General features: G+C 59.6%; 2 protein-coding genes across 10 annotated transcripts in view; one reads left to right on the top strand and one right to left on the bottom strand.

Annotated features, from left to right (window-relative positions):
* GRIK5 (glutamate ionotropic receptor kainate type subunit 5) overlaps positions 1 to 19754 on the bottom strand; it is a 56966-nt gene extending 37212 nt beyond the window's left edge. The window contains exons 1-11 of one of the 7 annotated variants that reach the window (XM_064581563.1): positions 19500 to 19754; positions 12148 to 12276; positions 11686 to 11850; positions 8917 to 9014; positions 8655 to 8820; positions 6613 to 6791; positions 5162 to 5215; positions 4899 to 5060; positions 3307 to 3459; positions 2805 to 2909; positions 2590 to 2697 (exon numbers count right to left, since the gene is read on the bottom strand). In XM_064581563.1, the coding sequence (XP_064437633.1) occupies positions 2590 to 2697; positions 2805 to 2909; positions 3307 to 3459; positions 4899 to 5060; positions 5162 to 5215; positions 6613 to 6791; positions 8655 to 8820; positions 8917 to 9014; positions 11686 to 11850; positions 12148 to 12226 (1269 nt within the window). In that variant the 5' untranslated portion in view covers positions 12227 to 12276; positions 19500 to 19754. Of the gene's footprint in view, positions 1 to 2589; positions 2698 to 2804; positions 2910 to 3306; positions 3460 to 4898; positions 5061 to 5161; positions 5216 to 6612; positions 6792 to 7947; positions 8208 to 8654; positions 8821 to 8916; positions 9015 to 11685; positions 11851 to 12147; positions 12277 to 15704; positions 16872 to 19499 lie in introns of those variants that run through there. The other 6 variants (XM_064581562.1, XM_045891622.3, XM_064581564.1 and 3 more) reach the window with 6 other exon arrangements.
* On the top strand, positions 15444 to 25927 carry ZNF574 (zinc finger protein 574). Of its 3 annotated transcripts, none has more exons than XM_064581568.1 (2): positions 15444 to 15462; positions 22933 to 25927. In XM_064581568.1, the coding sequence occupies exon 2, from the start codon at positions 22953 to 22955 to the stop codon at positions 25653 to 25655; it is 2703 nt and encodes a 900-aa protein (XP_064437638.1). In that variant the 5' UTR covers positions 15444 to 15462; positions 22933 to 22952; the 3' UTR covers positions 25656 to 25927. The 3 variants fall into 3 exon arrangements, with proteins under 3 accessions (XP_064437638.1, XP_045747577.1, XP_045747576.1); XM_045891621.2 differs by lacking the exon at positions 15444 to 15462 and adding an exon at positions 20318 to 20489; XM_045891620.3 differs by lacking the exon at positions 15444 to 15462 and adding an exon at positions 21486 to 22625.
* Positions 25928 to 26663: the final 736 nt, after the last annotated feature.

Raw genomic sequence — 26663 nt, 5'->3', positions numbered from 1 at the left:
AAAGAGAAGGATGAGAAGTCCCAGCGTGATGAAAACAATCACGGGGACCACGGAGTGTTCTGGGAAACCTCTGCAGGAGGGAGCAGGGCTGGAGGCTGAGGGAAGGCCCCACATAGCCTCGCCTCCGTGGGCCTTCTTTTGCACCCTAGCTTCCTTGTGGGGCCTCTGTCAATCTTGGTCCCAGCCACCCTTTCGGCTCCAGACCAGTGAGCTCCACCCCAGAGATAGCCTCACCCTTCCCCCATCTCGGACCTCCCCCTGCGCTCTCACTCCCAGCCTCTCTGCCGGCCTCAACACCCACATCAGCTTCCATTCCCTCTTCCTACAGCCCCTATAAGCTCAGGCCTCACCTCCCGACCTGGAGCACTTCTCCTCTCTGGAGCTTTTCTCACATCTAGGTCTGACCCTGCCCCTTCCTGCTCAACACTCTCCAAAGCCTCAGGGAAAGGGTAACTGCATCCTCCAGAGACCCTCCCCCCTCTGCAGCCCCGTAGCCTCTGGGCCACAGAGCTGGGCCACAGCACTTACCACCCTCTGTGCTTGCTAGGTGCCAGGCACTGTTCTAGGCCCCTTGGACAGAGTAGGGAAGAAGGCAAAGCCTGACCACCTCTTGTCCCAGGCACCCAGTTTGACTCACGCCAGAATCCCCAAATGCCCGATGAAGGCCCTGCCTACAAATCCGAGTCAGAAAACATCAGTGAACAAGTGGGTATGTCCAGCTGTGCAGATGAGGCTGCTCCCTCCACATCCGGTCTGGCAAACATCTTCTAAGGCCCCTGCTCTTAAAGCTCATGCTTCTTGGCATGTCCGGCCCTTCCTTCTCTGTACACCCAACTCCTGCACAGCTTCTAAAGCCCTGTCTAATGCCATCTCCTTTGTGAAGCCTTCCTCAAACCTTCTAAAGCTGAGTCAGTCCCTCATTACCTTGTATTGGAATGATTGTGTCCAGGTCGATGTCCTCCATCAGACTGGCATCCCCTCCCCCGGTGCCACTCAAGAGTAAGGAAACCACAAGGCCATCTGTGACTATTCACATGTATCCAGCATTTGGGTTAGGCCTGGTGCACAGCGGCTTCAGTAAATATTTGTGGAATGAATGAATGAATGAGTGAATGAATCCATCCATCCAAAGAGCAATGAATGTCAGAAAGAGAACCACACTGGCTCACGGGCCTTGGGTAAAAGGCGAGACAGGTGTGAGGAGGAGATGAAGCCTTCAGGGTCATGGCTCGTCTCTCCTGACATCCCCTCCCTGACCTCTGTCCCTGATCCCCACCGAGGACCCCACCTCTTTTGGCCCCAGGAAACTTCTTGGTCTGGCCACTGCCACAGGCATGGAGGTGTGACTTCTCCCAGCCAGCCCGGCCTGGCCCTCGGGGCCCCTCGGGGAAGCTGTTATGAAGCGTCTGGTTTCCCGTCTGCAGGCCATCTGGCCCTCCCCAGCAGGCTCACTGGCCCTTCTCCAGAGGGACACGAGGTCCACACTCAATGGGGAGCTCCTCGGGGACTGAGAAAACAGCCTCTGGCATCCTGTGACACCTGTAGTAATCCCCTCTAACCTCAGCATCCACAGCTGTGAGCCGGCGCGGCTCCCACACTCACTGGGGGGCTCCCACAGACAGCGGCTGCCAGCACGCTGGGCACTTGGCTGTTCGGCAGGGCGCAGCTGCCTGGCGCACCGGCCTCTGGGCCCAGCTGTTCTGGGCAGCCTCCTGCTCACCAGGTCCTGTGCATCACCCCCCTCCTGACCTCCCGGCGGCCCGTTGTGCCAGGTGGGAGGCGGCAGGGTGCAGGGGTAAAGAGCACAGACTCCGAGCATGTCCCTCGGCTCCAGCCGGGATTCGCCCTGTGACCTGTTTCCTCGCCTTCGAAATGAGGAAAATAAGACAAGCCTCGTGGAGCGGCTGACAGGTTTATAGAGCAGCGCCTGGAAAGGGCCCAGCACGGTGGCTGGTGCAGAATGGGGCGCTCCATGTGTGTTTGCTGCTGCACGAAGGGCCCCTGGTCTCAGACCTGCTTAACTGCAGGAATAGCACACACAGGGGCTCAGGACTGCGTCCCTGGCTGGTGCTCAAGTTCAAGTATGAAGGGACTGTGGGTGCAGAGAACAGCGGCCACGGCTCAGGCTCTGGAGCCTCAGGGACATGACCTGGGGCAAGACGCCTCACCTCTCAGAGCCCTGCTTTCCACAGCTTTAAGATGGACATGAAGTGGTCACTGTCAACACCCTCAGGTGGCAAGTGTGGCCAAATGACTACTCTAGTGATGGTGATTTTCGGGGGTCTACCCTGGACCAGACACTGGGGGAGGCGCCCTGCCTGCGTGGCCCCATGGGCTCCCCGTGACACCAGTCATTGCCATATCTGCCGTGTGACAGCCAGTTGGCAGAGCCTGTGCCCTCCCTCTTCCAGTGGCAATGAGGCTGCTGACACCCTGGCCACATTCAGGAGTTGCTGGGTGCACGGGTCACATTCCCTGCTGGTCTGTGCGCTGCGTGAGCTGAGGCATCCCCCTCACCAGGACTGGACTGGGGCACTGCTCAGGAAAGGCCCTTCCACCCACTGCCCGGCCCCCCTAAGCGCCACTCACCAGAATGGTCGTGACCACCAACGTCTTGTTGGCCAGCGTCTGCGACAGGTTGATGTCCAGGGTGGTGGCATTCATGGCCAGGGTCCGGTTAGAGTACCATACCCCGATCTGGGACAGAGAAGGGTCCATCAGCACGAGTCCGGCCTGAAGACGCCTTGGCCTGCTAGGCCTGCCCCCACCATTGGGACTCTGGATGTTCCCCCAGGCCTGCTCACCTCGCGGTGGCCCTGCCGGGACTTCTCCAGGATGCGCAGGGTGTAGTTGGTCCTCTGCCCTTTGCTGTTGAACTCGACCCTCCCAGTCAGCCCATCATACTCTACCTGGCAGGGTGGGAGGCGGGCAGAGGGGGGCGGGGGTGGCAGGGGGCCCAGAGGCACAGGAGGGAGAGGCCCAGAGGGGAGGAGACAGAGAAGGAAGAGACAAACAAGAGAGGGAGAGGGACCAGGGAGGACCACAGTTAAAAGAGAAAGACAATGTGCCAGCAAAAGAAGGGAGGTGGGGCGAAGCAGCAGGGAGAGGGCAGTGCAGACAGGCAGAGGAAGGCCAGGAGGGGAGGGGCCGCGGAAAGGAGGAGGAAGAGGTCCAGAGAAAGCAGGAGGGGGTGGGGTTGGTAGCAGCGGCGGGGAGAGGGCAGAGGGGCCACAGGGTGGACACAGTGAGTGCCCCGGCCTGAGACGGACGGCCCTGCCCCCTAGGCCCACCCCGCTCCCAGCTCACCATGCGCAGGTAGTTCATCAGGCTGGTCCCGTGGGGCCAAATGTTGGCTGACGTACAGGCCAGCGGCTTCACGCCGATCTCTTGGCTACGGTTCAGCTCCCGGACGGCGCTCACCACCACATGCACGGCATCAAACATCAGGGCCGCCGACAGCTAGGGGGACAGGATGGGGAAGAGGCAGCTTAGCCAGGGCGCCCCAAAGCCCTCAGACAGCGCCCGTCCCTCCAGGAACGTGGAATCAAGCCGGCGGGCAGTGAGGATGGGTCTCTGGGGGCCTTTCTGAGGGAAATCAGGTGGCAGTGGGAACAACGTGCATGCTGCCCATGCCTCTGTGGGAGCAGCTCTCCCCGAGTCACGCAGCCACGCGCCTGTTTGGGGGACGGGCACGTCAGAGAGGGTTTGCCTGGACGGCCAGCTGGGTCACCTCCACACAGAGGTGTCCGTGGGCCTGAGGGCGTGTCCCGGCATCTGTGTCTGCGAGGCTGATGCAGGTGCGGGAAGAGGGCCTGATTGCGGGAGGGGGGCTCATGCATGCAGGCTGGACACACAACTATCTATACAGAGAGGGGGTGTGGCATCTAGGGATTTAGGAGGCAGGTGAGCATCACGGTTGTGAGCCTGGGCCTGGGCAGCAGGCAGCTCTGAGCTGGAGGCCTGGCTCTCCTATTTCCACCTTGGTTTCCTTCCCTGTAAAATGGGGATAATTGTACCCTCTGCCTCCACGATCTAGTGTGGGGATTAGACAATGCAACACACGCACGAGCTCAAAACCGCCCAGCGTACAGTGAGTGAGTGATACACCTGGGGCGTCTGTGCGCGTGTGTTTTCGAGAGTGCATCTCCGCTGGCTTGGTGTGAGGGTCGGAAGGGCTGTGTTGTGGAGACAGGTGCAGGGGTGCACACGAAAGCGCCTCTGCCCAGGTAGGTCTGTGACGCCCGACGGCCCGGCTCCGTGACCGCATGTGTGTCTGCTCAGGAAGAGTGCCTCCGTGTCTTGGCATATGACTATGTGTCTGGGAACAGATACACGTAAGTATGCATCTTTGGTATGTCTGCATTCATTCAACATCTATTATTGGACCCCTACGCTGAGCCAGGCTGATTTAGATGTTGGGGATACAATGGTGAACAAAGCAGAAAGAAACCCCTGCCCTCGTGGAACTTAGTCTATCTACCCATATCTATGCCTAAGCAAACCATAGCGCAACTGCTGTGGTGATTAGATATGCAAGGACGGGTGCTATGGAGAAAAATTCAGTAGGGAAGGGAGCTAAAGAGTGGGGAGTTTCTCTTTTTTAAGATGGGGGACCAAGGAAGATCTTATCACTGAGGGAACATTGGAGCACTGACTTGGCAACGAGGGAGTGAGTCACTAGTTCTCTGGGGAAGTACAGGTGAAGCAGCAGTAGGAGCAAGTGCAAAGGCCCTGGGGTAGGCGTGTGGCCGGGGCAGCATGGGAGGTGGCACGGGAGGCGTCGCAGCCTGTACTCGGGAAGCGAATGGGGGCGCCAGAGGGCTCTGAGCACCATCTGCTCGAGGTCTGAGGGGGCCCGCAGAAGTGTCTGTGTGCCCGGGAGGAGGGCGAGTGCTCACCGCAGGACCTGGGTAAGTGCTGACTTCACAGTTCTCCCTCCAGGACATGTTGAGGCTGCGCACAAACTCGGGGTAGAAGGGATGTGAGGTGTTGAACATGGAGAAGCCCAGGATGTTGGAGGTGTCCTCCACGATCCCGTCCAGGTGCAGGATGGGAAAGTCCTGGGGCCGAGAGGAAGGGGTGAGGCCTGGGGCCGGGCCCCACGCGGGGCAGACACCACGGGAGGGGTGTGGGGACCGGAGGGGCTAGATGGGGTACGCACCATGGTGGTGAGGATGTACTTGTAAAATGCTGAGGTCATCCCCAGCTCTGAGGCCTGGAGAACACGGGGCAGTGCGGAGGTGGCGGGAGAGGTGGAGACCCACGGGCAGAGCCGAGAAGATGCCGAGAGAGGAAGAGAGATTTAGAGACAGGCCTAGTGAAGACACCCGTGGGAAACGCAGTAAGAGACACCCCGAGACAGAGACAGGGAGAAGGGGATGTGTGGGGGCAGAGGAAGACCTCGGTCCCTGATGTCGTGCTGCGTGGACCGGTGCCCCAGGTGGGATGAAGGTCTCGGTGGAGGAGAGAATGGCAACCTCAGATGCCCTCATCCCTCTTTAGGGCACTCACAACATAGCCTTCTGGACACAGGCGGGCAAAGGGACGCCTTAGAAACAGGGCAGGCTGGGAGGGTACCCTGAGCCTTAACCTTCTCCCCGTGCTGCCCCAAAGCCGAGTGTGGGCTGCTACTGTATGTGGCTCAGCCCGGTCATAGGCCAGATAACCCCCCGCCCCCCCCAATCTGTAAGAGCACTTTGCAAGGCTTCAGCTGGAATCTCGAAATTCAAGTTTGGAGTCCCCTTCTTCACAGTCCTTGAGGAGGACAAAAGGAGAAGGCCTCTCCCCACCAGGGGTGTGGAACGGTCATTAATTAGAATGGTAAACAGCACCCCAGCCTAAACAGCACCCCAGCCTGCGTTGCCTGAGGGGTAGGAGTCGTCATCATGAGGGTCAGGGAAGTGCAGGCTCGAGAGGAAAGTGACCGCTGGTCACTAGGTTCACGGGACCCCAGCCCCGGCCCGCCTCCCTCCCGAGCCCAAAATCCTTTCTCTAAGCTTTCCTGCCTCAAGGGCCCTGTGGATTCTGTCCACACATTTCCTTTACGCTATGATCAGCAGTGACACATGGTTTTAATTAAAAAACAAAACAAAAAAACTGGAGAAAAATAAATAATACAGATCAGATTACGAGGATGAATTAAGAGCAGGGACGCAATGAATGATGAATGAATATGGGTCACCGCTGGAGGGCATGTGGCGGGCCGGCAGGGGAAGGTCCCGGCACTATACCCCATCTGGGTGCCCTTGAGCCAGCCCATCCCCCCCCAGAACCCCAGCTCCTTCGGCCACAAAATGATTATCACACCCACCCCACACGGTGGGTGGGAGCCAAATTCAAATGCCTCCACGCAGCAGGACAGGTACTCAGTGAAGATCATGGGGAGCTCCCACCGCAGTGACCCACTGAGGCAGAAACTGTGCAGAGAGGGGAGGGAACTCTCCAGGGCCCGACCAGGGGTGCAACCGGGAAGCAGCCGAGCTAATCGTCTGCACATAGGAAGCAGGTCTCCACATCCCACGGGACCACTGAGGCACATGGGCACAGGGTGACTTGCTATCACGCCACATTTCCACCCCAACCCTGTAGGGAATCAGAGACTGGGGGACCCACCTTACGGAGGATGAGGTGGGAGATAGACGCGTTGGCGTCAATGATGATGGTGGACACCTTGTCGTCCCGGATCTCCTTGAGCAGCGGTGTGGGGTCCCGGCTGTCGTCCAGCATCCTCACCGACAGCGTCTCCTTGGAGATGAGGAAGCCACGCACCAGCTCCTCCAACCGCAACAGGCCTGGGGGAGCCGGAGGGCCCGCGTCAGAGTTCCATGGGAAGTGCCCAGCGTAGGGGAGCCTGGGAGAGGACGAGGGCCACACTGCCCGGAGCGCGGTGGCTCTCTTGGGGGTTCTGGGCCCCGGGACCCCCTGCTCAACCTCCACGCAACTGTCTCCTGCCACCTTTCTGCCCCCCTGGGACGTGTGACGGGGATTTCACGTTGGCTCGTGCAAGCCACATTCCACTCCTGTCGCCCAAGCCACCAGCAGCCTGCCTGGGGCTCAGGCCCAAACCCTGATGGCAGCCCAGCCTCCCCACGCTCTCTCTCACCCACACCGAACAGGCCCAGACTCCACCTGCAGAACTCGGCAGAGCCCAGGGTGCCAGCCCCCGCAACCACCCTGACCTGAACCCACTGCCTCCCTCACCTGCTACGACAGCCACACCTCCCCCCACCCCGACTCTGTCCCCTTCACAGCGGCCACAAGCAAGTAAAGCAGAGGTGCTCCTCCTTGTGCCCAAACCCTCTCATGGCTTCTGGCTCCTTCCGAGCAGAGGCCCAAGTCCTCACAACTTCTGGGCCCCACTCCCCCTGCCTTCTCCGTCTTGTCTTGCACACACCTAGGCCACGCTCTTGTCCTGTGGCCTCTGTGCTAGCTGCTCCCTCTTGACCCAGATGCCCGCACAGCTCCCTCCCTCACCTCCTTCCCTCACCTCCTCGACACCTCCTCAAAGAGGTGGTCACCATTCCACTTGGGATAGCACCGCCTTCCTACTTCCTAGCTCCTCCCACAGAAAGCCTTGGGGGGGGGGGGGGTCCTGGCCTGGCTGGAGCCTGCACTGCTCTATCTCCAATACCAAGAACAAAGTCTTGGCAGGCATTCCTTAAATACCTTCGGAAAGACGATTTCTCCTGGAGGTTACTGAGCGTGCCCCCCCCCCCCCCCCCCGCACACCCACAAAGCCACCGGCCTCCCGGACACCTCCACTTGATGGCCACAAAGACGCCTCGACCCCGACGTGCACCTCGACCTGACTGCTCCCTGCTTCTCGGGCAGAACCCAGTCACCATCTGTGCGGCACCTCTCCCTTTTCCCTCAGGACTCTCCCCAAACCCCTCGTGGCCCCTCTCGAGCCCACTGCCACCGCCCGACAGCTAAGCAGCATCTCCTCACCCTGCCTGTCGCTGGCCTCCCGGCCACACCCTGTGGCCCCTCCAGTCCGTTCTCTGTGCTGGGGTCAGGGCTCTTGCTGCGGTGCACCCGGCCGTGTCCCCTGCCCCACCCTTTGTGGGAACCTTCCAGGGCCACAAGGCCGACACACGAGGCCCCAGATGAGCGTGCCTCCTGCACGTGCTGCTTCATGGCTTCCACACTCGGGCACCGGGCTTGCCGGGAGCTTCCTTGAGCTTCCTTGAGCCTCTCACAGGGGCTGCACTCCCCCGGACCCCCCCCTTCTCCCTGACCCCAACTCCCCCCCAACCTTTAGGTCCCACTCAGAGGCCCCTTTCTCGGCGACACGGGCTCTGAGGCTTCTAGACCCGGGTAGGATTCCTTTCTGTGTTCTCCGACAGTGCCCCACAGGGCCACTGACATGGATCACTCTGCATCCCAGCTGCTTGGCTGCCGTGTCCCCCACTGGCCCTGGAGTGACCTCAGGGACCACACCTAGTGCGCACCCACTGGGGCCTAGCAGGGGCCTTGCACACAGGTGCCAGTCACTAGCTGCTGACCAAATGATCTCTTTAGGGAGGTGGGCGGGTCTGGGTTCCTGAGGGGGAAGGATGGTAGGGGACGAGGGGAGCTTGTGCCATGTGGGAGACTAGAGCTCTTGGGCAGGGGAATTTGGGGGAATAAAAACAAAACATCCAGTTCTCCCTCACACTCGGCCTTGGCGCAGATGAGGCTGGCTGAGGGGTAGTTGAAGGACTTGAGGATGCGGGAGACCGCCAGGCTGACGTCCTCGTTACTGGGGTACAGGCTGACGGACGCGAAGCGTAGGTACTGCAGGCGGGGTGTCTCCTCGGGACCCACCTTGATGTGGGGGATCTGGACAGAGAAGGAGCCTTTGCTTCTGCCCTGTTGCTGCCTCCCCAGCCTCGCCTCCCAGGGACCCACCCCTACCCTGCCCCGCACTCGGCTCACCTCCTTCTCCCCACAGATATGGCTCACGGTGGAGGCAGACGCAGGGCTGGAGGAGGGCCCCAGGACAGACACGACCCCCTTGGGCAGGATCTGACACACTGCAAGGGGTGGGGGGAGACAAATGGCAGTCAGGGGCCCTCCTTTCATCCCCCACCTGGCCCGGGAGCACCTCTGACGCCTGGAGCTGCCCGATCCCCCTTGGCCACTCCAGACCCAGAGGCCCAATCCCCGACCCCACCCACTGCATTGGAGAAGACAGAGAGAGATGGGGAGAAATGGCAAGAGGGGTGGGTCAGATCAAGAGAGAAACAAAGGAAGGACAAAAAGGAAAGAGCGGGGGCCTCCTGGCTGCAAAGCTAGCACCTGCTTCCCCAGCCTCTGTCTCACTCCTCCTTTCTTTTTTTTTTTTTTAGATTTTATTTATTTATTTGACAGAGAGAGACATAGCGAGAGAGGGAACACAAGCAGGGGGAGTAGGAGAGGGAGAAGCAGGCCTCCCGCGGTGCAGGGAGCCCGACACGGGGCTCGATCCCAGGACCCTGGGATCACGACCTGAGCCGAAGGCAGATGCTTAACGACTGAGCCACCCAGGCGCCCCTCACTCCTCCTTTCTAACCGTGCTACAATCTGGGGTACAACGCACAGCCCCTCCACCCCAAACCCACAGCCAAGGGCCCCTCTCCGCCCCACATCCCAACATGGTTCTTCTCTTGCATTCATTTGCTCCTCTTTCTTCTGATTTCTTTCCCCTTAAACACGTCCGCATCTCGACACTGGGAGATAGAAGCTGTTGTTTTTGCCTGTCCAGTACCCATTCTCACGGCAAAACCCTAAATTCTCCTCGGGAACTGTAGGTTTCCCAGGATTGGCCGGCACCTGAGCCAGTATCAGAACCACGCTGTCCTGGCCAAAGTGATTGGCGCAGAGATGGGGATGGGTTCAAACCAGGCCATCAAGAGCCTTCCCCAGGTTTCTGCTACAATTATGACTAGGTTTGCTATCCTGGTAAGATGTAAGTTCTGAGCTGTTGGCCTGGAATATTAGGGAGAGTATTCCTGAAAATGAAACCAACTTAGAGGAGATCAGGGCCCACAGATGAAGACACAAAGATTCCTGGGACATCATTTGAGTACCTGGATCAAGCCATGCCTGAAACAATCCTGGGACATAATGTGAGAACCTGGATTAAGCCATGCCTGAAATTAGTCCCTAGGCCTTCTAGTGCCATGAGCGGATAAGTTCTCTTTTTCCCTTAAAGCAGCTTGAGTCGGCGGGCGCCTGGGTGGCTCAGTCATTAAGCGTCTGCCTTCGGCTCAGGTCATGATCCCAGGGTCCTGGGATCGAGCCCCGCATCGGGCTCCCTGCTTAGCAGGAAGCCTGCTTCTCCCTCTCCCCCTGCTTGTGTTCCCTCTCTCGCTGTCTTTCTCTCTGTGTCAAATAAATAAATAAAATCTTAAAAAAAAAAAAAAAAGGCAGCTTGAGCGGGGTTTCTGCCACATCCAACTAAAAGCATCATAGCTAAATACCTTACCTTCTAAACTTGATTTTTCTCTGCCTTCCACATTGGTGAAGGCCCCATTTCCACAAAGCAAATGCTTAGAAACGATTCTTGCCTTCAAGCCTTCTCTCAATAGGCAAATTAGTCACCAAGTCCTGTCTCTTTTTTGTCCTCAAATTTTCTCACATCTGTCCCCTTCTCTTTGACCCCCTCCTCCCCTGCCCTACTTTAGGGCTCTCAACTCAGGCATGCAACACCCTCCTCACTGATCACCCAAATCTAGCCTCCAGATTCACCTTCCAAAAGCCCAGCTCCCTGGCCTAAACCCATAGATGGCTCCCTTCTGCCTAGAGGTGAGGATGGCATCTTTCAGCCTGCCACTGTAGGACTCCTTGAACTGATCCACCCATGCCCAGCCTCACCTCCCATTGCTCTGTCACACTTCAGCCCAAAATTCTCTCACGATCCCTCCAAACATGTCCTAAGTCCAGGTAGTCGGGACAGGTGCAACCCCACACCCTGTTCCTTGGCTCCATATACCCACCTCCTCCGCTCCAGCTCCAGACTATAGTCATATGCCTGGAACACCATCTGCCTCCTCACCCTCCATCCCAGCTTCTCCCAGTTTGTGTTCTGTGCTGCACCAGTCAGAGAAGTACAAGAAACACTGTACCCCATTCTTCCTCTCACTGATTTGAAACAAACATGAATATAACAAAGGCTCTGATAAGGCCTGTAAGAAATCAACCAGTCTAAAACACTGAAGTCAGCATCTCCTGGAGGTGTACAAACCCAGCATTTCTGTTCAAGAGATACCTATTAACGTTCGCTCAATCTGTAAGGATCCAACAAATACTTATGCACCTCTACTATGTGGCTCCAGGGCATACTTTGAGCAATGCCACTCCTATATCCTGCTCAACTTTCAGAGCTCAGAACTTTAGTTTAGCCTTCTCCAGAGTGCCTTTGCTGTCCCTGCCCTGAGACTCCCTTGCCTCACTGCCCAGGCCCGTCATTACTCAGCTCTGGGGACTATGTTCCTGGCCAGCTTATCTTTCAAATGAGGCCCTCAGCTCCTATAAGGGGTGAACTGGGGCTGGCGCTCTCCCCACCTCCCCACACCCAGCAGCACCATCTCTGGGAAGGGAAAGGCAGAGCGAACATGAAGGAAGGAGCAGGTAAAGCTAGAAAGCAAGCAAGCAAGCTGAGGAACGGACTGAGGGCTACCAGCCTGCCCTGCCTCACCCCACACCCCCTGTGACCCTGCTCACTGGTGTCCGTGGTCTCGTACTGGCTGTCCCGCTGAAGCTCAAAGATATCTACTTCCACCCGGGCCTTGGCTGGGACCTCGATGATCCCGTTGATCTGCTCCCGGGCCAGAGCCAGGGCCAGACGCTCACCTCGGCCGCACACCGTCTGGTCGTCCAGGATTGCAGCTGAAGGGACACAGGGGTTGGGGACCAGACTCTGGGTCCTGAGAAAGGAGAGGCTGGGGTCCTAGACTCCTGGGCACTGAGGTGGGGTGGGGATGCTGACAGAGGGTCTAGGCTCCTGGACGTAGGGTTGGACAGGGCTGGAGGTCTAGGAGGGTCCAGGAGGAAGAAGGAGCAGGGGGCTGCTCTTCCTTGTTGCTGAGGGGAGCTGAGACCTGAAGCCCAGACCCCCGGGCCTGCGGGACTGGCACGCTCAGGGAGGGTCTCTGTGGAGGCAGGGCAGGGGCTGTAGGGCCTCACCCATGCGCAGCGATGAGAGCACCTGGCAGCTGGGGCTGGCGAAGGCAACAATCAGCAGCAGCAGCAGCTCAGCCGGCATCTTCCTCCCCTCCTCATGGGGACGCAGCTGCCGCGGCCCCCACTCGCCACCTGCAGGGAGCGCCCCCCGCCCATGGGCGGGGAGACTGCTGATATGGGGGGGCCTCAGAGCCCTTTGGTGACCACAGGCCCTGGGCCATTGTGGGTGAGCTCTGAAGGGCCCTGCCCTTGTTGGAAGCTGACGATACTGAGGGCATCACCAACGAAGGAAGCTCAGGCCCTGAGAGCACTACCAGCAAGGAGCTCCCAGCACTGAGTGGGATAGGCATGGGTGGAGGACATTCACAGCTACCAAAATGGGAGGGATCTCAGGTTAAGAATTCCAGGGACCATCCCCACTGCAACAGGAACCCAGGAAGTGCCACCCCCCCCCCCAACCCAGTCCCGCCCCTGTCTCTGGGCAGGCAGCTGTTACTAGGCAACAGAAACTGGCTGGAGAGGATGCGGTGGTTGCTAGGCAACCCCATCCCAGGCCTCACTTGCCACTTTCCTGACGTCCCTGGCTCCCACAATCCCACGGGGAGAGAGGCCTGGACATCCGGGGTCTGGAGGGGAGAGTATCCGGGAGTTAAGGAAACTTGGAAAGAGAGGGAATGATGGAGAGAGACGGAGACACACATGGAGACACACAGATGGAGACAGATGGATGGACCTGAGACAGCCAAGGGGCTTAAAAAAAAAAAGTAGAGAGAGAGAAGGAAGAAACAGGAGACAAAAATAGGAAGAGAGGCTGAGGCAGAGAAAATACAGAGACTCAGAAAAGGGGAAAGAGAAAAACAGGCAGAAATGCAAGAGAACAAGAAGACAGGAAAGGGAGGGGGATAGAGATAGAGAGGACAGAGGAGTTTCTGGGAGGTAAGGACAGGACTAGAAGGAAGAGGGAAGAGGCAAGAAGGCAGGGAGCCATGGGGGTGGAGAAAGGGCAGGGCGGGGAGAGGAGTGTAGGGCAGGCAGCAGAGAGGGAAATCAAGGCACAAGAGACACAGAATAGGACAGGGAGACAGAATGGAGAGAGAACACAATCCCACTTAAGATGCCAGCAGAAGTAGCCGGAAGAGAAGAGTGAGTAAGGCAGGGAGGGAGCTGTCTGCCAAAGCAGATGCCACACTGCAGCCCCCACCCTGCTCTGGGGAGCTGAGGAGTAGGGGGAGACAGTGCATCTCTGCTCCCCAGAACGGCTCCATCCCCAGGGAGTTAGAGTCCTCCAGGAGCCCCAGCCTTCTGTGGAGCACCCGCCCCCTTCCCCCCCAACCAGGGAAGGAATGAGTTCAGCTAGATGCACAGCTTCACCTGGTCAAGAGCCATGTCCCGGTGGAAGGGACACTGGGTTTCCAGGGGAGAGGTTTACTGTGAGGCTCAGAGTGCTGTGAGGTGAGCTTGGGGGGCCTCCCTGCACCTAATCTGATCCCCATAGAAGAGGGGCTTGAGCTAGTGAGATAGCAGAGTGAAACCTGCCAGGGAGGGTGGAGGCACAATGCAATGCTTCGGACCATCCTTGCAGCCACGAAAACCTAGGCCAGGGCAGCAGGAGACCCTATCAGTCCCTGCTCTGCCCCAACTCCCACCTGACCTTGAGCAGGTCCCTCTCTCGGTGCCTCTGCAAAAGGCAGGCTGGGGGTGGGAGGGCATCCTGGACAGGCTGGGGGCTGCAGATGGTCATTTGGATCTAAAGTGAAGCCTTCAAGGGTGGAGGAGCAAGGCAAGTTGGAGACCAGGAAGAACTCTCAGGGGGAGGGCTGTGGAGGGTGGGGCTCGGAGAGAGGCAGGAGCGAAGGGGGGGTCATCCCAAGACACCAGGGGCTTCTGGGGGCAAATCAGGGAACAGAGACTGGAGGACAGGGAAGCCCGAGGGAGAGACAGGAGCCAGGAGGGCAGGGTCCCACAGGTGGCAGACACAGGTAGGAGCAGAAAGACAGAGTGTGGGGGCCAGGGTTGGGGGCAGTGAATGGACAAAGACATACAGGAAGGCACAGACAGAAAAGACAGACCAAAAAGAAGTAACTGGGGCTAAATGAGAGACAAGGACATACACATGTTATCTAGAAGTGAGACACCAAGAGAAACAGAGACAAGATGGCCAGGGTGAGGCAGGGAAGCAGGCAGGCCTGAGCCCCATAGGCCCAGACACTTAGGCAAAGGCAAACAGCAGCCAACTGGGCAGAAGGAGCCGAGTCAGGGGCCCTGCCAGGGGAGGGAGACAGACAAGAGGGTGAGCAGGAGACATGGCCAAGGTGAGAAAGGAAATCGGTGAGACAAATGGGGTGAGGAAGAGGGCAAAGGAAAAAAAAGACCACAGGTGCAAGGACTGTAGGGAGGGGGAAAAAATCACAAAACTCTGAACAGGAATAGGGCTAGGTGGAAAGAGACAGAGAAAAATGAATGTCAGAGCCACACAGCAGATGTAGAGAAGAGGAAGGGGCCAGTGGGACAGGCACAAACTAGGGGAGGGACAGTGAGGGCCAGGGGGGGAAATGAGGTGGGGAGGAAGAGCGAGTAATCTAGAGGGGCACAGGCAGGGACAGGCTAAGTGCCCATGTAAGGGGGCCCGGTCCACGTTGAGGTGCATCCACCCAGGGGGTCTGGAGGAGGGTTGTCGATCCCCGGAGCCCACAAACCCCAAGGCATGGGGAGGGATGAGGACCGACAGGCCAGCAGGATGCAGAAATGAGCAGAGGATGGGGGGTGCGGTGAGACCACCAAGGAAAAGGCAAAGTGGACCCCGGAGTGGCTAAGGAGAGAGGAGTGGATTTGCGGGAGGAGGGCAGAAAAGTGAACAGGAAGACAGCCTCCAAGTGCAAGGGCAGAGAAGGAGGACAGAGGAGCAGGGCCACAGGCAGAGCAAAGAGTGGACAGAGAGAAGTGGACAGAGCCACACCTGGCGGCGTGGGCACCACCAAAAGAGCCAGACAAGAGATAGGGGAGTTTTGAGAGAGAGAGAGATCAACAGAGAGACACCAAGAAAGAGTTAGGCTAACGGCAAAGAAGAGAGAAGTTGGACAGAGTCAGAGAGAGGCCCAGGAGAACACGAAATGGAGATTGTAAAATGGAAAGACATTTCCAGGAGAGAGAGAGCGGATGGGATAGGGATGGGCCCGTGGCAGGCAGAGGGGATGAGCCTCCGAGGAAAGAAGAGAGTCGGAAAGAGAGAGAGAGCAGAGCCGGTCACCGCGGGACCGCGGCTGGAGAAAGCAGGGGCGGAGACTGGCCGGGAGTCCCAGACAAGGAGTGAGCCCACAAGTAAGAGCCAGGCAGCCCCTCAGGACCCCGGAGGCGGGGGGCCGGGGGTAAGGCTGAGCTGTGCACCCAGAAGAAGGGTGAGGAGAGGCTGAGGGGAATGGCGGTTGGGAGATGGGGGACACGAGGCAGGCCCCTACTCGGGGAGGGACAGGGGGACGTGGGGGCCCCACCGGCCGGCCTTGAGCCCAGCCTTCCAGGACCCAGGCTGGCCCTAGCCCAACCCCCGCCCCACAGACACTCACGGATCCTGGTGGGACGGAGGGCTGGGCTCCCTCGAGGCCCGAGAAGACAGCGAGGAGATGCTCTGGCGCTGGGTGGTGGTGTGGCCGGGGCGGGGGGAGAGGGCAGTCCACAGGGCCCCCTCCCCCGCCGCCGACAGTGGCCCCCAACTAGTCCAAAACGGGGGCTCCCCAGGAGCAAGGAGGAAGGACAGGTGGAATCGGAGAGGGTGGGCCGGGGCAGGGAGGAAGGGGAAAGGAGAAAATGGAGGAGAGAAGGGGAGAGAGGAGAGGGGGAAGGAGCAAATGGAGGGGAAGGAGGGAGGAAAGGAGGCGAGGAAGGTGAAAACGGAAGGGAGGGGGGCACAGGCAAAGCCGGGGGAGGGGGAAGCCGGCCCAGGAAAGGGCCCCCGCCCCCTCCCCTAGCCGGGCCGGCCTGGGGGGGCCACGGGGGGCGAGGACTGGCTGGAGACCAGGAAGCCGGCCATCAGGAGGAGTGGGGGAGGGGAGGGCTGGATTGGGGGGAGGGGGCCACCCCTTCCCCCCTCCCCCCTGGAGCCTTGGCCCTGCCCTGGATGAGGCAAGGGCCTGGAGTCCTCAAGCCCTCAGCCCCCAAGGGAAAAGCATGCTAGGGGCGGGGAGAAGCCGAGGGGTGGAGGGGCCGGGGAGGACACAGTGCTGGGAGACTCGGAGAGCTGAGACGGGGGCAGGCGAGGTGGAGGGATAGGGAGGAGGGAGGGAAGGATGGAGAGGAGCAGGTGGAAGAGGAAGGCGGAGGAGGGTGGGGTGTCCCGGAGGCGCCCGGTGCAGGGCCTCGGTGGGAGGGCCTGGCCACGGACTCCTGGTCCCCTGTGAGGTGCAGCCGCCGGCTCTGGGTCCCCAGCTGGGCCTGCCTCCCTGCTGCTGGCCACCGCCACCACCGCCACCGCCGCCAACACCACCACCACCACCACCACCTCCGCCGCCGCCGCCACCTCTCCTTCTCCCCTCCGAGGCCGCCGCCTGCCTGCCCGCCCGCCCGCTGCCCGCCACCCGCCGCCTGCGCTGGGTCCTGGAGCGCGGGGGGCAGGGGGGAGAGAGAGGAGGGAGGGAGGGAGGCAGGGAGGAGGGCGGGCAGGAGGAAGGGAGGGCAGCAGGCGGAGAAAGAGGAGGGAGGGGAGTCGGGGGGGGGGGGGAGGGGGAGCTCGTATTGGTCGGGGCTGGGGGGCCCGCGAGGAGAATGCTGATGAGGGGAAGGCGCTGCATTGGACGGAGGGCCCACCCCCGGGCCACCCCCTCCACCACCATGCCACCGCCCTGCCCAGGAGCCCATGGAGATGAGAGACAGGGAGAGCTGAGGAGAAGGCCATGGAGCTGGTGGGGAGAGGGCTACAGAGATGAAGAAAAATGCAGAGGAATAGCAAGACGACCAGCAAAACTCACAGAGGTGGGCCAAGGTCCACAAACCCCACAAGGACAAGGACAGGGAAAAGCCCAGAGAAAAGAGAGAAAAGCCTATGGAAACATGGGAGCAGACCAGAGACAGCTAAGGACCTCAGAGACCGACGAGGGCAGCTGGTGGACACAGAGAGCCCCCCAGGAAGATGGAGAGAGGCCCATGGGAACAGAAAGCACTCCTCGGACATGGGGAGTGGTCCATGGGGATGGGAGAAGGCCACAGAAATGGGAACAAGGACGGACGCATATCACAGAGACAGGGAGGTGGGCCAAGCAAAGTAGGAGGAGGTCAGAGAAATGGGGATGGAGGGAAACAGCTACCAGGAACCCATGAAAACAAGGATGTGTGGACACAAGAGGCCCCCTAAGGCAGGAGGAGCCAGCCCCTGGAGATAAGGAAGAAGCTCCCAGAAGTAGAAATAGCCCCCATGGAGGGGAAGGGATGGGTGGGGGGAATGGGAATTGTCTATAATGCATAGAGAAATCCTTGGGCCCCACAGACATGAGCAGGTGGCGTGAAGAGGCTCTCCTTCTCAAGCCACCACCTGAGCAGAGAGGCAGTGAGAAAGGGCAGGATGCTGGAGGGCAGAGCCAGCAGAAGTGGGAGGCTCCCTCTCAGGGAGCCCATGGCAGCTTCTCAGAGGAAACTGAGCAGGACAGGGGGATGGAAGACAGAAGCAGTGACACAGATCTTAGAGTGGGGGTGGGTGATGCACGGCTGGGTGGGGGATGAAATTTGGGGGGAAGGAACATGACAGTTGGCGCCGAAGGCTGAGCCCGTGACTCACCACCACCCCCAATGCTCGTGATGGGGAGGAGACACTGACACACTCACGTGCAGCCCCCCAGCACACGTGACCATATGCCTTCACACACACACACACACACACACACAGCACATGGCAACCCTTACACCAGCCTGGCATAGAAAGCCCTCGTCCCATATGGAGCATCCCTGACATATGCCTCACACATACAATGGACCCTGAAGGACCATCAACTTTGCACACACCTCCTCACCCTACGTGGGCAACACCTATGGTCCCCCAACACCTACCCTCAGCTCCCGCAAAGGCTGAAAGCCTAGACTCTCGCCAGGCTCTAGGCCTTTGCTTATGCAGGGACCCCAGCAAAGAATGCCTATCCTCTCTAAAATAAACCTACGCCAGAAATCTAGTCTCATGCCACCACCTTCACAAAGACTGATCCAGGCCTCAGCTTACTCCTGTATCATCAGAAGAGAAGGAACCAAGCTAGTCAACCCAGATAAACTGGGAAGTCCAAGCAAAAAGTCTGAGCGGAAAGGGGCCTGACATGCCAAGCTGGACCCTTGCGTTTTCAGGTGAAAAAGGGGGCTTCAGCAGGTGTGAGAACCTGCCCAACTGCATGGAGGCTATCAAAGGCTGAGTCTAGCTTCCAGGTTCTCTGGCTCCCTCCCCAGTTGATTTCACTCTGATGGCAAACCCCGATGACCAGCTTTAGAGCTCACACATTCCCACCAAGTTCTTTTCTCTACTTCTTGCATTCATCCATTCGACATGCCAGGAGGGATAGGACATTCACCTGCCAGGCAGTAGTAGAGACTGGGGGCCAAGAGCATAGACCCTGGAGTTGACTCCTGGGTTGGAACCCTGGCTCTGTCTCCTCCTAAAGATAGGCAAGCTACTTAACTTCTCTGGGCCCCAGTGTCTTTGTAACGTGAGAACAGTAACTCCTCCCTCCTGGGATTGAGATGATTAAACTGATAAAGCGTACAAAGCACTAAGCACAATAGTTGGCACATCATAACACACTCAGGACACATCAGCTATTATTAATGAGCTCCTTGAGGTCCTAATAAAAGTTAATTCTTACATAGTGTTTACGCTGTGCCTCACAACCGTGACATAGGGGCTATTATCCTCATTTCACAGATGAGGAAACTGAGGCACAGGGGAGTTAACTTGTCCAAGACATTAGCTAGGAAGTGGCCGGGTCAGGATTTCAATCCAGACAGCCTGGTTTAATTACACTGGCTTGGTGTTAGGGATTTTAATTTAGTGGAAAGTTAGGACACCCAATTAGAAACCAATTGAAGGACACAGCAAAGGTGATGACCGAAGAGTCAGACCTAGGGTTGCCTCAGTAGATTTTAGCCTCAGGAAGGCTGAGACTCAGTTTACTCATTTGAGAAACGGTGGGGCGGGGGGCGGCTAGAGAGAACAAATGAATCTCTTGCAGCCCCTCAGTCCTTGAGTTCAGAGAGTAGCTCTGGAAACATAACAGTGCGCTGACAACGCCCTGAGGGCCAGAAGGGGAGATGAGTAGGGATGCACAGGAGCCCTTGGACACATGGAGACTCCACGGTCCAAGTGGCCCTGGGTCAGCCTAGAAAGAAGGCACCTTGGAAGGTATCAGAGCAGAGTCCATCTGCTACAGGGTCACTTTCTGCAGGTTTTCACCCTAGTTGTCCTTCAGGTCGTCCACACACACACACACTCCGTTTCTTCCAGTGAAGCTGTCCTTGCTTTTTCTTTATCCCCTCCATTTCCCCATTTCCTCCCTTCTTCAGGTTTTCCTCGTTCCCTCAGATCCCCGCGCTCCTTGTTTCCCTTTTGACATTTCTCCTTCCCCCTCCCCCTAGAGTCCCTCGGTTTTTCTCCCCTTCCTTCTTGCTGCCTCCGTTCTTCTTTCTAATAAAAGGAGTCTGGAGCCTCAGTTTCCCTTTTCACCCCCTCCATGTGCTTCGTGCTGCAGTTTCCCCTCCCCGCTTCGCGCTGACAGGTGCTTCACGTTCTCCCTTCACTCCTCGGGGCTTCCTGCGCCACCGTTCCCCCGCCCCCACCCTCTGGGTCTCGTGTGCCTCAATTTCTCCGACTTCCCCTCGAACCCGACGCGACTCCCGCTCGGCGCCCCCAAGATGGCGCCCGCAGCCTCGCTCCGCCGCCTGACGTCACCGCGCTGCCCTCCCTTCTTCAGGCGTCAGGCGGAGTCGACGAGCAGCTGGAGGAGGAGCATCCTCCAAGGGGCTTAAGGAGGCGGACACTATCAACCCGGGGGCCGGCCGGTGAGGGGACATCGCTGGAGGATTGGTTGGGCACTGCGGCGGATCCCGACGCTCCATACTATTGGCCCAAGGCTCAGAGACGTGAGCCTCGATTGGTCGAAAGGCGGGAGCCAGACGGACGCTGATTGGGCGCGTTCGGCCGTTCGCGGAGCGGCCGAGGAGGAAGGTGGGCGGGGCGTTGCTGAGGGCGACTGGGGGCGAGAGCGAGGCTGCGGAGCAGACGAGAGGCGACGGCGGGAGCTAGAGAGGGCGCAGCGGTAGGGTGGCCGCGCGAGGCGAGCGGCGGCCCGGGCCTGGGCCCGGGGCGTGCGAGACGGCGGAGGCGGGTGAGTGCGGGCGGGCGGGCGGCAGGCCGGCCCGGCTCCCCCCCTCCCCCGCTCCCGGCCGCCCCACGCCGCCCCGCCTGCGCACTGACGGCCGGAGGGGGCGCGCGCCGGGCGGGGAGGGCGGAGCGGCACCAACGGCCGGCGGGGCGCGCGGGCGGCCGGGCGGGGGCCGGGCCGGGAGGGCGGGCGGGGAAGGGGGTTAGAGTCGTGCTGGGCTGAGTGAGGAGGGGCGGGGCACGGGCCGGGGGCTGGGAGGGCCCTGGGTGGGAAGGGAGGCGTTAGAGCTGCCCCCCCGGGAGAGTGTCCAAGGCTCCAGGGGGTATCGGGGCCGGGCCTGGTGGTGGGGCCGCCCGGGACCGAAGCGGGGTGGACGGTTAGAGGGGGCTTGCGTGTCGGGGGGGCGGTTAGGGCGTGAGAAAAGAGGTAATTAAGTTAACATAAAGAGATAAACGTAGGTAAGCCTGGAAGGCATTAGACCAGTGAGAGGGGCTTGGTGTGGAAAGGTATCAGCAAACGAATATCCCTGGAGGGAGGATTTGGAGCTGAGGCAGAGGTCCGGGTATTGAGAACGGGGTTACATTAATGTGAAGGGAGTTGGGGGGGGCGCCACCGTTGGAATGGGTTGAGAGGAGTGTCTGTGCAAAGGGTTATGTTGTGTGAAAAGGGCGTCTGGGTGTCCCTAGGACAGGTTGGGTAGAGGTAATGTTTTTGGAAAGTAGAGGGAATTAGGTCAAGGTGAAGAGTGGTAATTGGGTATCCCTGGAGAAGGTTAGGGGGTTGGAGAGGTCCGTGTACTCAGTGGGGGAAGGTCTTGGTATCGCTGGAATGAGAATGAGCTGTTAGGTTGACAAGAAGTTGGGGGTCTAGGTATCCCCAGGGTAATAAGCTGGTGAGAGGGGTCTGGGTGTGAGGAAGAGGGGTCTGGCTATCCTCTGTCTAGCTTGGGGGGGGCGGGGGGGTTCAGCATAAGAAGGTAGGGTCTGGGTATTCCTAAAGGGGATTTGGGCCGGCGGGGGTGGTGGTGGCATATGTGTGAAAGTTTAAGCCTTTGTGAAGGGTAGTCTGGATCTCCCTGGATTGGGTTAGAGCATGTGCCGGGATCTTTTTGCAAAGGAGAGAAACTAAGTTGTTATGAAGAGGGCGTCTGAGCATCCCTGGAATGAGTTAGAGTGGGGTTGGGTCTTTTTGCAAGGAAGAGGAGTTTATGCCGATACGAAGAGGGGATCTGGGGATCCCTAGAATGGGCTAGGGTGGGAACGGGTCATTTCGCAAAGAAGAAATTCAGCTTAGGTATTTTAATAATGTGAAAGGGGGTCTGGGCGTCCCTGCATGGGTTAGGCACAGAGGTTTGTAAGGAAGGGTTTAAGGTGATGTGAAGACCGTATCTGGGCATCCCTAAAATGGGTTAGGCTGGGTCATTTTGTAAAGAAGAGGGGCTGAGGTTGATACGAAGAGGCACCTAGGGCATCCCTATAGTGGTTGGGGTAGAAGAGGGGATCTGGGTACCCCAGGGGGGATTAGAATTGTAGGTGAGGTCTCAGTGTAAAGAACAAGTAATTTCTGTGAAGAGTGAGACACGAGTTGGGGTGACGGGTAGAATATAGGTATGAAGAGGTTAGGCTTTTGTGAAGTGGGTCTGGGTATTCTGGATAGGGGGTTAGGGCTGTGGGAGAGGGCTTTGATTTGTAGAGATAAGCACTTTGAAAAGGGGGATCTGGGTATCATGGAGAAGTGGTCTAGGAGGGGAAAGTGTAGGTGTAGTGATGGGTTACGCCAGCATGAGACAAGTTGGTTGAAGGAAGGGCAAGTTTGATGTGAGGGATCTGGGCACCAGAGGGAGAGACAGTGTCTAACGGGCGTATGTAAAGGAGAGGGGTTGTACCATGTGAGGATGCAGAAAGTGGCGGGGGCTTGGGGCAGTTTGAGTCTTCTGGTGTAGAAAGATGTCAGGAACCTGGGGGAGGGAACAGAGGAGGAGGGAGGCTGGGAGAAGTGGTGGCCGTTAGGGCCTGTGAGGGCTCCCTGAGGCACCGGGGAGCAGGAATGGGGTAGTGAGTTGGGAAGGAGGCTCGAATGGAGAGGACACAGGTTCCTGTGTGATGCGCGTGGCTGTGGGCCAGCTGAGAGGCATGGGAGGTGAGGGTTGGACAGGTTACGAGGATCTGGTGGGTGGGGTTTGATGCGCGTTGATTCAGAGGTGAGCCTTGGATAAGATTCTGGGAAGGGACTGCTGGGAAGGTTCTGTGCTTGGTAGTCTCGTGTGTTCAGGAGCAGAAGGATTGCTGGGGGTGAGGGGTGGGAGTGGGAAATGGAAGCAAGAAGTTAGAGGGTAAAATACATACAGGGTCTTGGCCGGGAGTGCTAAAGGGAAAGAACTGTCCCTCAGAAGGATGGAGGAGACAGCAGTTTACTGGGATCTGTCCCCACCTCTTTCCTTTCACAGCCCAGGGCCTCGCTGCCGCCATGACCGAGGAATCCGAGGAGACGGTCCTGTACATCGAGCACCGCTATGTCTGCTCCGAGTGCAACCAGCTGTACGGGTCCCTGGAGGAAGTGCTCGTGCACCAGAACTCCCATGTGCCCCAGCAGCACTTCGAGCTGGTGGGCGTGGCTGAGCCTGGAGTCGCGGTGGCCACGGAGGCAGCTTCTGGCACGGGCCTCTATCAAACGCTGGTGCAGGAGAGCCAGTACCAGTGCCTGGAGTGCGGGCAGCTGCTCCTGTCCCCCAGCCAGCTCCTGGAGCATCAGGAGCTGCACCTGAAGATGATGGCTCCCCAGGAGGCGGTGGCGGCTGAGCCGCCAGCCAAGGCGCCCGCACTCAGCTCCAGTACCATCCACTACGAGTGTGTGGACTGCAAGGCTCTCTTCGCCAGCCAGGAGCTCTGGCTGAGCCACCGGCAGACGCACCTCCGGGGCACTCCCGCCAAGCCTGCGGCCCCCGTGGTCCTGGGGTCCCCGGTGGTCCTGGGGACCCCTGTGGGCCAGGCCCGTGTGGCTGTGGAGCACTCCTACCGCAAGGCAGAGGAGGGTGGGGAAGGAGCAGCTGTCCCTTCTGCCGCCGCCGCCGCCACCACTGAGGTGGTCACTGAGGTGGAGCTGCTCCTGTACAAGTGCTCTGAGTGCTCCCAGCTCTTTCAGCTTCCAGCCGACTTCCTGGAGCACCAGGCCACCCACTTCCCTGCCCCGGTCCCCGAGTCGGAGGAACCTGCCTTGCAGCAGGAGACCCTGACTCCGTCACCTGCGGAGGTGCCTGTGTCCCAGCCCGATCCCCTGCCGTCCTCTGACCACAGTTACGAGTTGCGCAACGGTGAAGCCATTGGGCGTGATCGCCGGGGGCGCAAGGCCCGGAGGAACAACGGCGGAGAGCTGGGCGGGACGGCCACCCAGGAGCTCTTTTGCTCCGCGTGCGACCAGCTCTTTCTGTCACCTCACCAGCTACAGCAGCATCTGCGCAGTCACCGGGAGGGCGTCTTTAAGTGCCCTCTGTGCAGTCGCGTCTTCCCCAGCCCTTCCAGTCTAGACCAGCACCTCGGAGACCACAGCAGCGAGTCTCACTTCCTGTGCGTGGACTGCGGCCTGGCCTTTGGCACAGAGGCCCTGCTCCTGGCCCACCGGCGAGCCCACACCCCGAATCCTCTGCACTCGTGTCCGTGCGGGAAGACCTTTGTCAACCTCACCAAGTTCCTGTATCATCGGCGTACCCACGGGGCGGGGGGCGTCCCTCTGCCCACCACACCGGTCCCCCCCGAGGAGCCGGTCATTGGGCTCCCCGAGCCGGCCCCGGCAGAGACTGGAGAGTCTGAGGCGCCGGAGCCTCCTGTGGCCGAAGAGAGCTCAGCAGGGCCGGCTGCCCCGGGCACCTACCGCTGCCTGCTGTGCAGCCGCGAGTTCGGCAAGGCCTTGCAGCTGACGCGGCACCAGCGTTTTGTGCATCGGCTGGAGCGGCGCCATAAGTGTGGCATCTGCGGCAAGATGTTCAAGAAGAAGTCCCACGTGCGTAACCACCTGCGCACGCACACAGGCGAACGGCCTTTCCCCTGCCCGGACTGCTCCAAGCCCTTCAACTCGCCCGCCAACCTGGCCCGCCACCGGCTCACGCACACGGGGGAGCGGCCCTACCGCTGCGGGGACTGCGGCAAGGCTTTCACGCAGAGCTCCACGCTGCGGCAGCACCGCCTGGTGCACGCGCAGCACTTCCCCTACCGCTGCCAGGAGTGCGGCGTGCGTTTTCACCGCCCCTACCGCCTGCTCATGCACCGCTACCACCACACGGGCGAGTACCCCTACAAGTGTCGCGAGTGCCCCCGCTCCTTCCTGCTGCGCCGGTTGCTGGAGGTGCACCAGCTCGTGGCCCATGCCGGCCGCCAGCCGCACCGCTGCCCGTCCTGCGGGGCCGCCTTCCCCTCCTCGCTGCGGCTGCGTGAGCACCGCTGCGCCGCTGCTGCGGCCCAGGCCCCCCGGCGCTTCGAGTGCGGCACCTGCGGCAAGAAAGTGGGCTCGGCGGCCCGGTTGCAGGCGCACGAGGCGGCCCATGCGGCTGCTGGGCCGGGCGAGGTCCTGGCTAAGGAGCCCCCGGCCCCCCGGGCCCCCCGGGCCACTCGCGGGCCGGTTGCCTCCCCCACCACCCTGGGGGGCGCGGCCCCCGCGGCCCCCGCGGCCCCCGCGGCCCCCGCCCGACGCCGGGGCCTGGAGTGCAGCGAGTGTAAGAAGCTGTTCAGCACAGAGACCTCGCTGCAGGTGCACCGGCGCATCCACACGGGGGAGCGGCCGTACCCGTGTCCGGACTGCGGCAAGGCCTTCCGTCAGAGCACCCACCTGAAGGACCACCGGCGCCTGCACACAGGCGAGCGGCCCTTTGCCTGCGAAGTGTGCGGCAAGGCCTTTGCCATCTCCATGCGCTTGGCAGAGCATCGGCGCATTCACACGGGGGAGCGGCCCTACTCCTGCCCTGACTGTGGCAAGAGCTACCGCTCCTTCTCCAACCTCTGGAAGCACCGCAAGACCCACCAGCAGCAGCATCAGGCAGCCGTGCGGCAGCAGGTGGCCGAGGCCGAGGCCGCCGTCGGTCTGGCCGTCATGGAGACTGCAGTGGAGGCGCTGCCCCTGGTGGAGGCCATTGAGATCTATCCCCTGGCTGAGGCCGAGGGGGTCCAGATCAGCGGCTGACCCTGCCCCCTTTCCCTCTTCAGCACCACCAGTCCCTGTTGCTGAAGAACCTCCTCCAGTGTCCCCTTAAGTCTCTGTAGATACTGTGCCCCTTCCTCCGCCTCTCCCAACCACCATGTAGGTTCTGTAACTGGATTTATTCTCTCTTCCGAGGGGGGAGCTCTGGGGTCCTTGATATGTATAAAAGGCGCCCCGCCCCACCCCCACCTTCCACCTGTTAGTGCGGGTGGCCCCAAGATGAAACAGTCAATAAAGACTGAATTGGACATTTATGTGTTTTTGTCTGGCCCAGCTGTGTGGGGTGGGATTTGGGAGCTGACTTTATGGCTTTTTCAGCATCCAGAACAGGGCTTGCCAAGTAGTAGGAGCTCAGGAGACCTTTACTGAACTAAAGAGGACCTGGAGTCCCAGGGCCTGGCTCAGAGAGCAGGGACTTCACCCTGGTGTGGCACGGGAAGCAGTGTGGCTGTCTTGCCACTAGAGGTCTCCACAGCCCCATAGAAAAACCTGAAGCTGTTTTCAATTGGTGGCAGGAACATTTGGGAAAATAATTCAGATTTTTTCTCACCACTTCTGGCCCCCACGCCTGGCCTGACATGAACCATCTCCCCCAAGGCCATCTGGTTTTCTCACTATAGATCCCTGAGGGCAAATGCAGGTCTGGGAAAGGCATGATCTCCAGGGCAGTAGAGGAGGGTGTCTCCCAGGACCAGACCCAACTGTGGCCTTGGAGAAGATTCTGGGGGTAGGCAGCCTCATAAGCTACCTTGACGCCCACCTAGAATTCCGGCTTAGCCAACAGACATGGGGAGAGGGGTGGTTGGAGTGGCTAGCTGGTGTTTGTCTAGTTTGTCTCAAGAACTTAGGTTTTTATAACAATTGTCACACTCACCTGTGAGGAGAACATCTTGCAGGGAAAGAGTCTGAAGTCAGAAGCAGGGAGGTGATTTGCCCATGGTCATTCAACCCACATAGGCTAGAGCTTGAACTGAAGCCTAGTTTCATCTG

Source organism: Mirounga angustirostris, unplaced genomic scaffold (assembly GCF_029215605.1).
Source record: "Mirounga angustirostris isolate CCGP_5_RB_7025 unplaced genomic scaffold, mMirAng1.0.hap1 SCAF_16, whole genome shotgun sequence".
In the NCBI taxonomy this organism is placed as follows: Eukaryota; Metazoa; Chordata; class Mammalia; order Carnivora; family Phocidae; genus Mirounga; species Mirounga angustirostris.
The sequence above is the reverse complement of the archived record's forward strand: the minus strand, read 5'-3'. Positions and strand labels throughout refer to the sequence as shown.

What these genes read in the sequence shown, in the direction of transcription:
- ZNF574 (XM_045891620.3), top strand. Translation starts at nt 22,589, where the DNA reads ATGCGCGTGGCTGTGGGCCAGCTGAGAGGCATGGGAG. An exon ending in CCAGCTGAGAGGCATGGGAG is followed by an intron (nt 22,626 to 22,932) that starts GTGAGGGTTGGA and finishes TTCCTTTCACAG; the next exon opens with CCCAGGGCCTCGCTGCCGCC.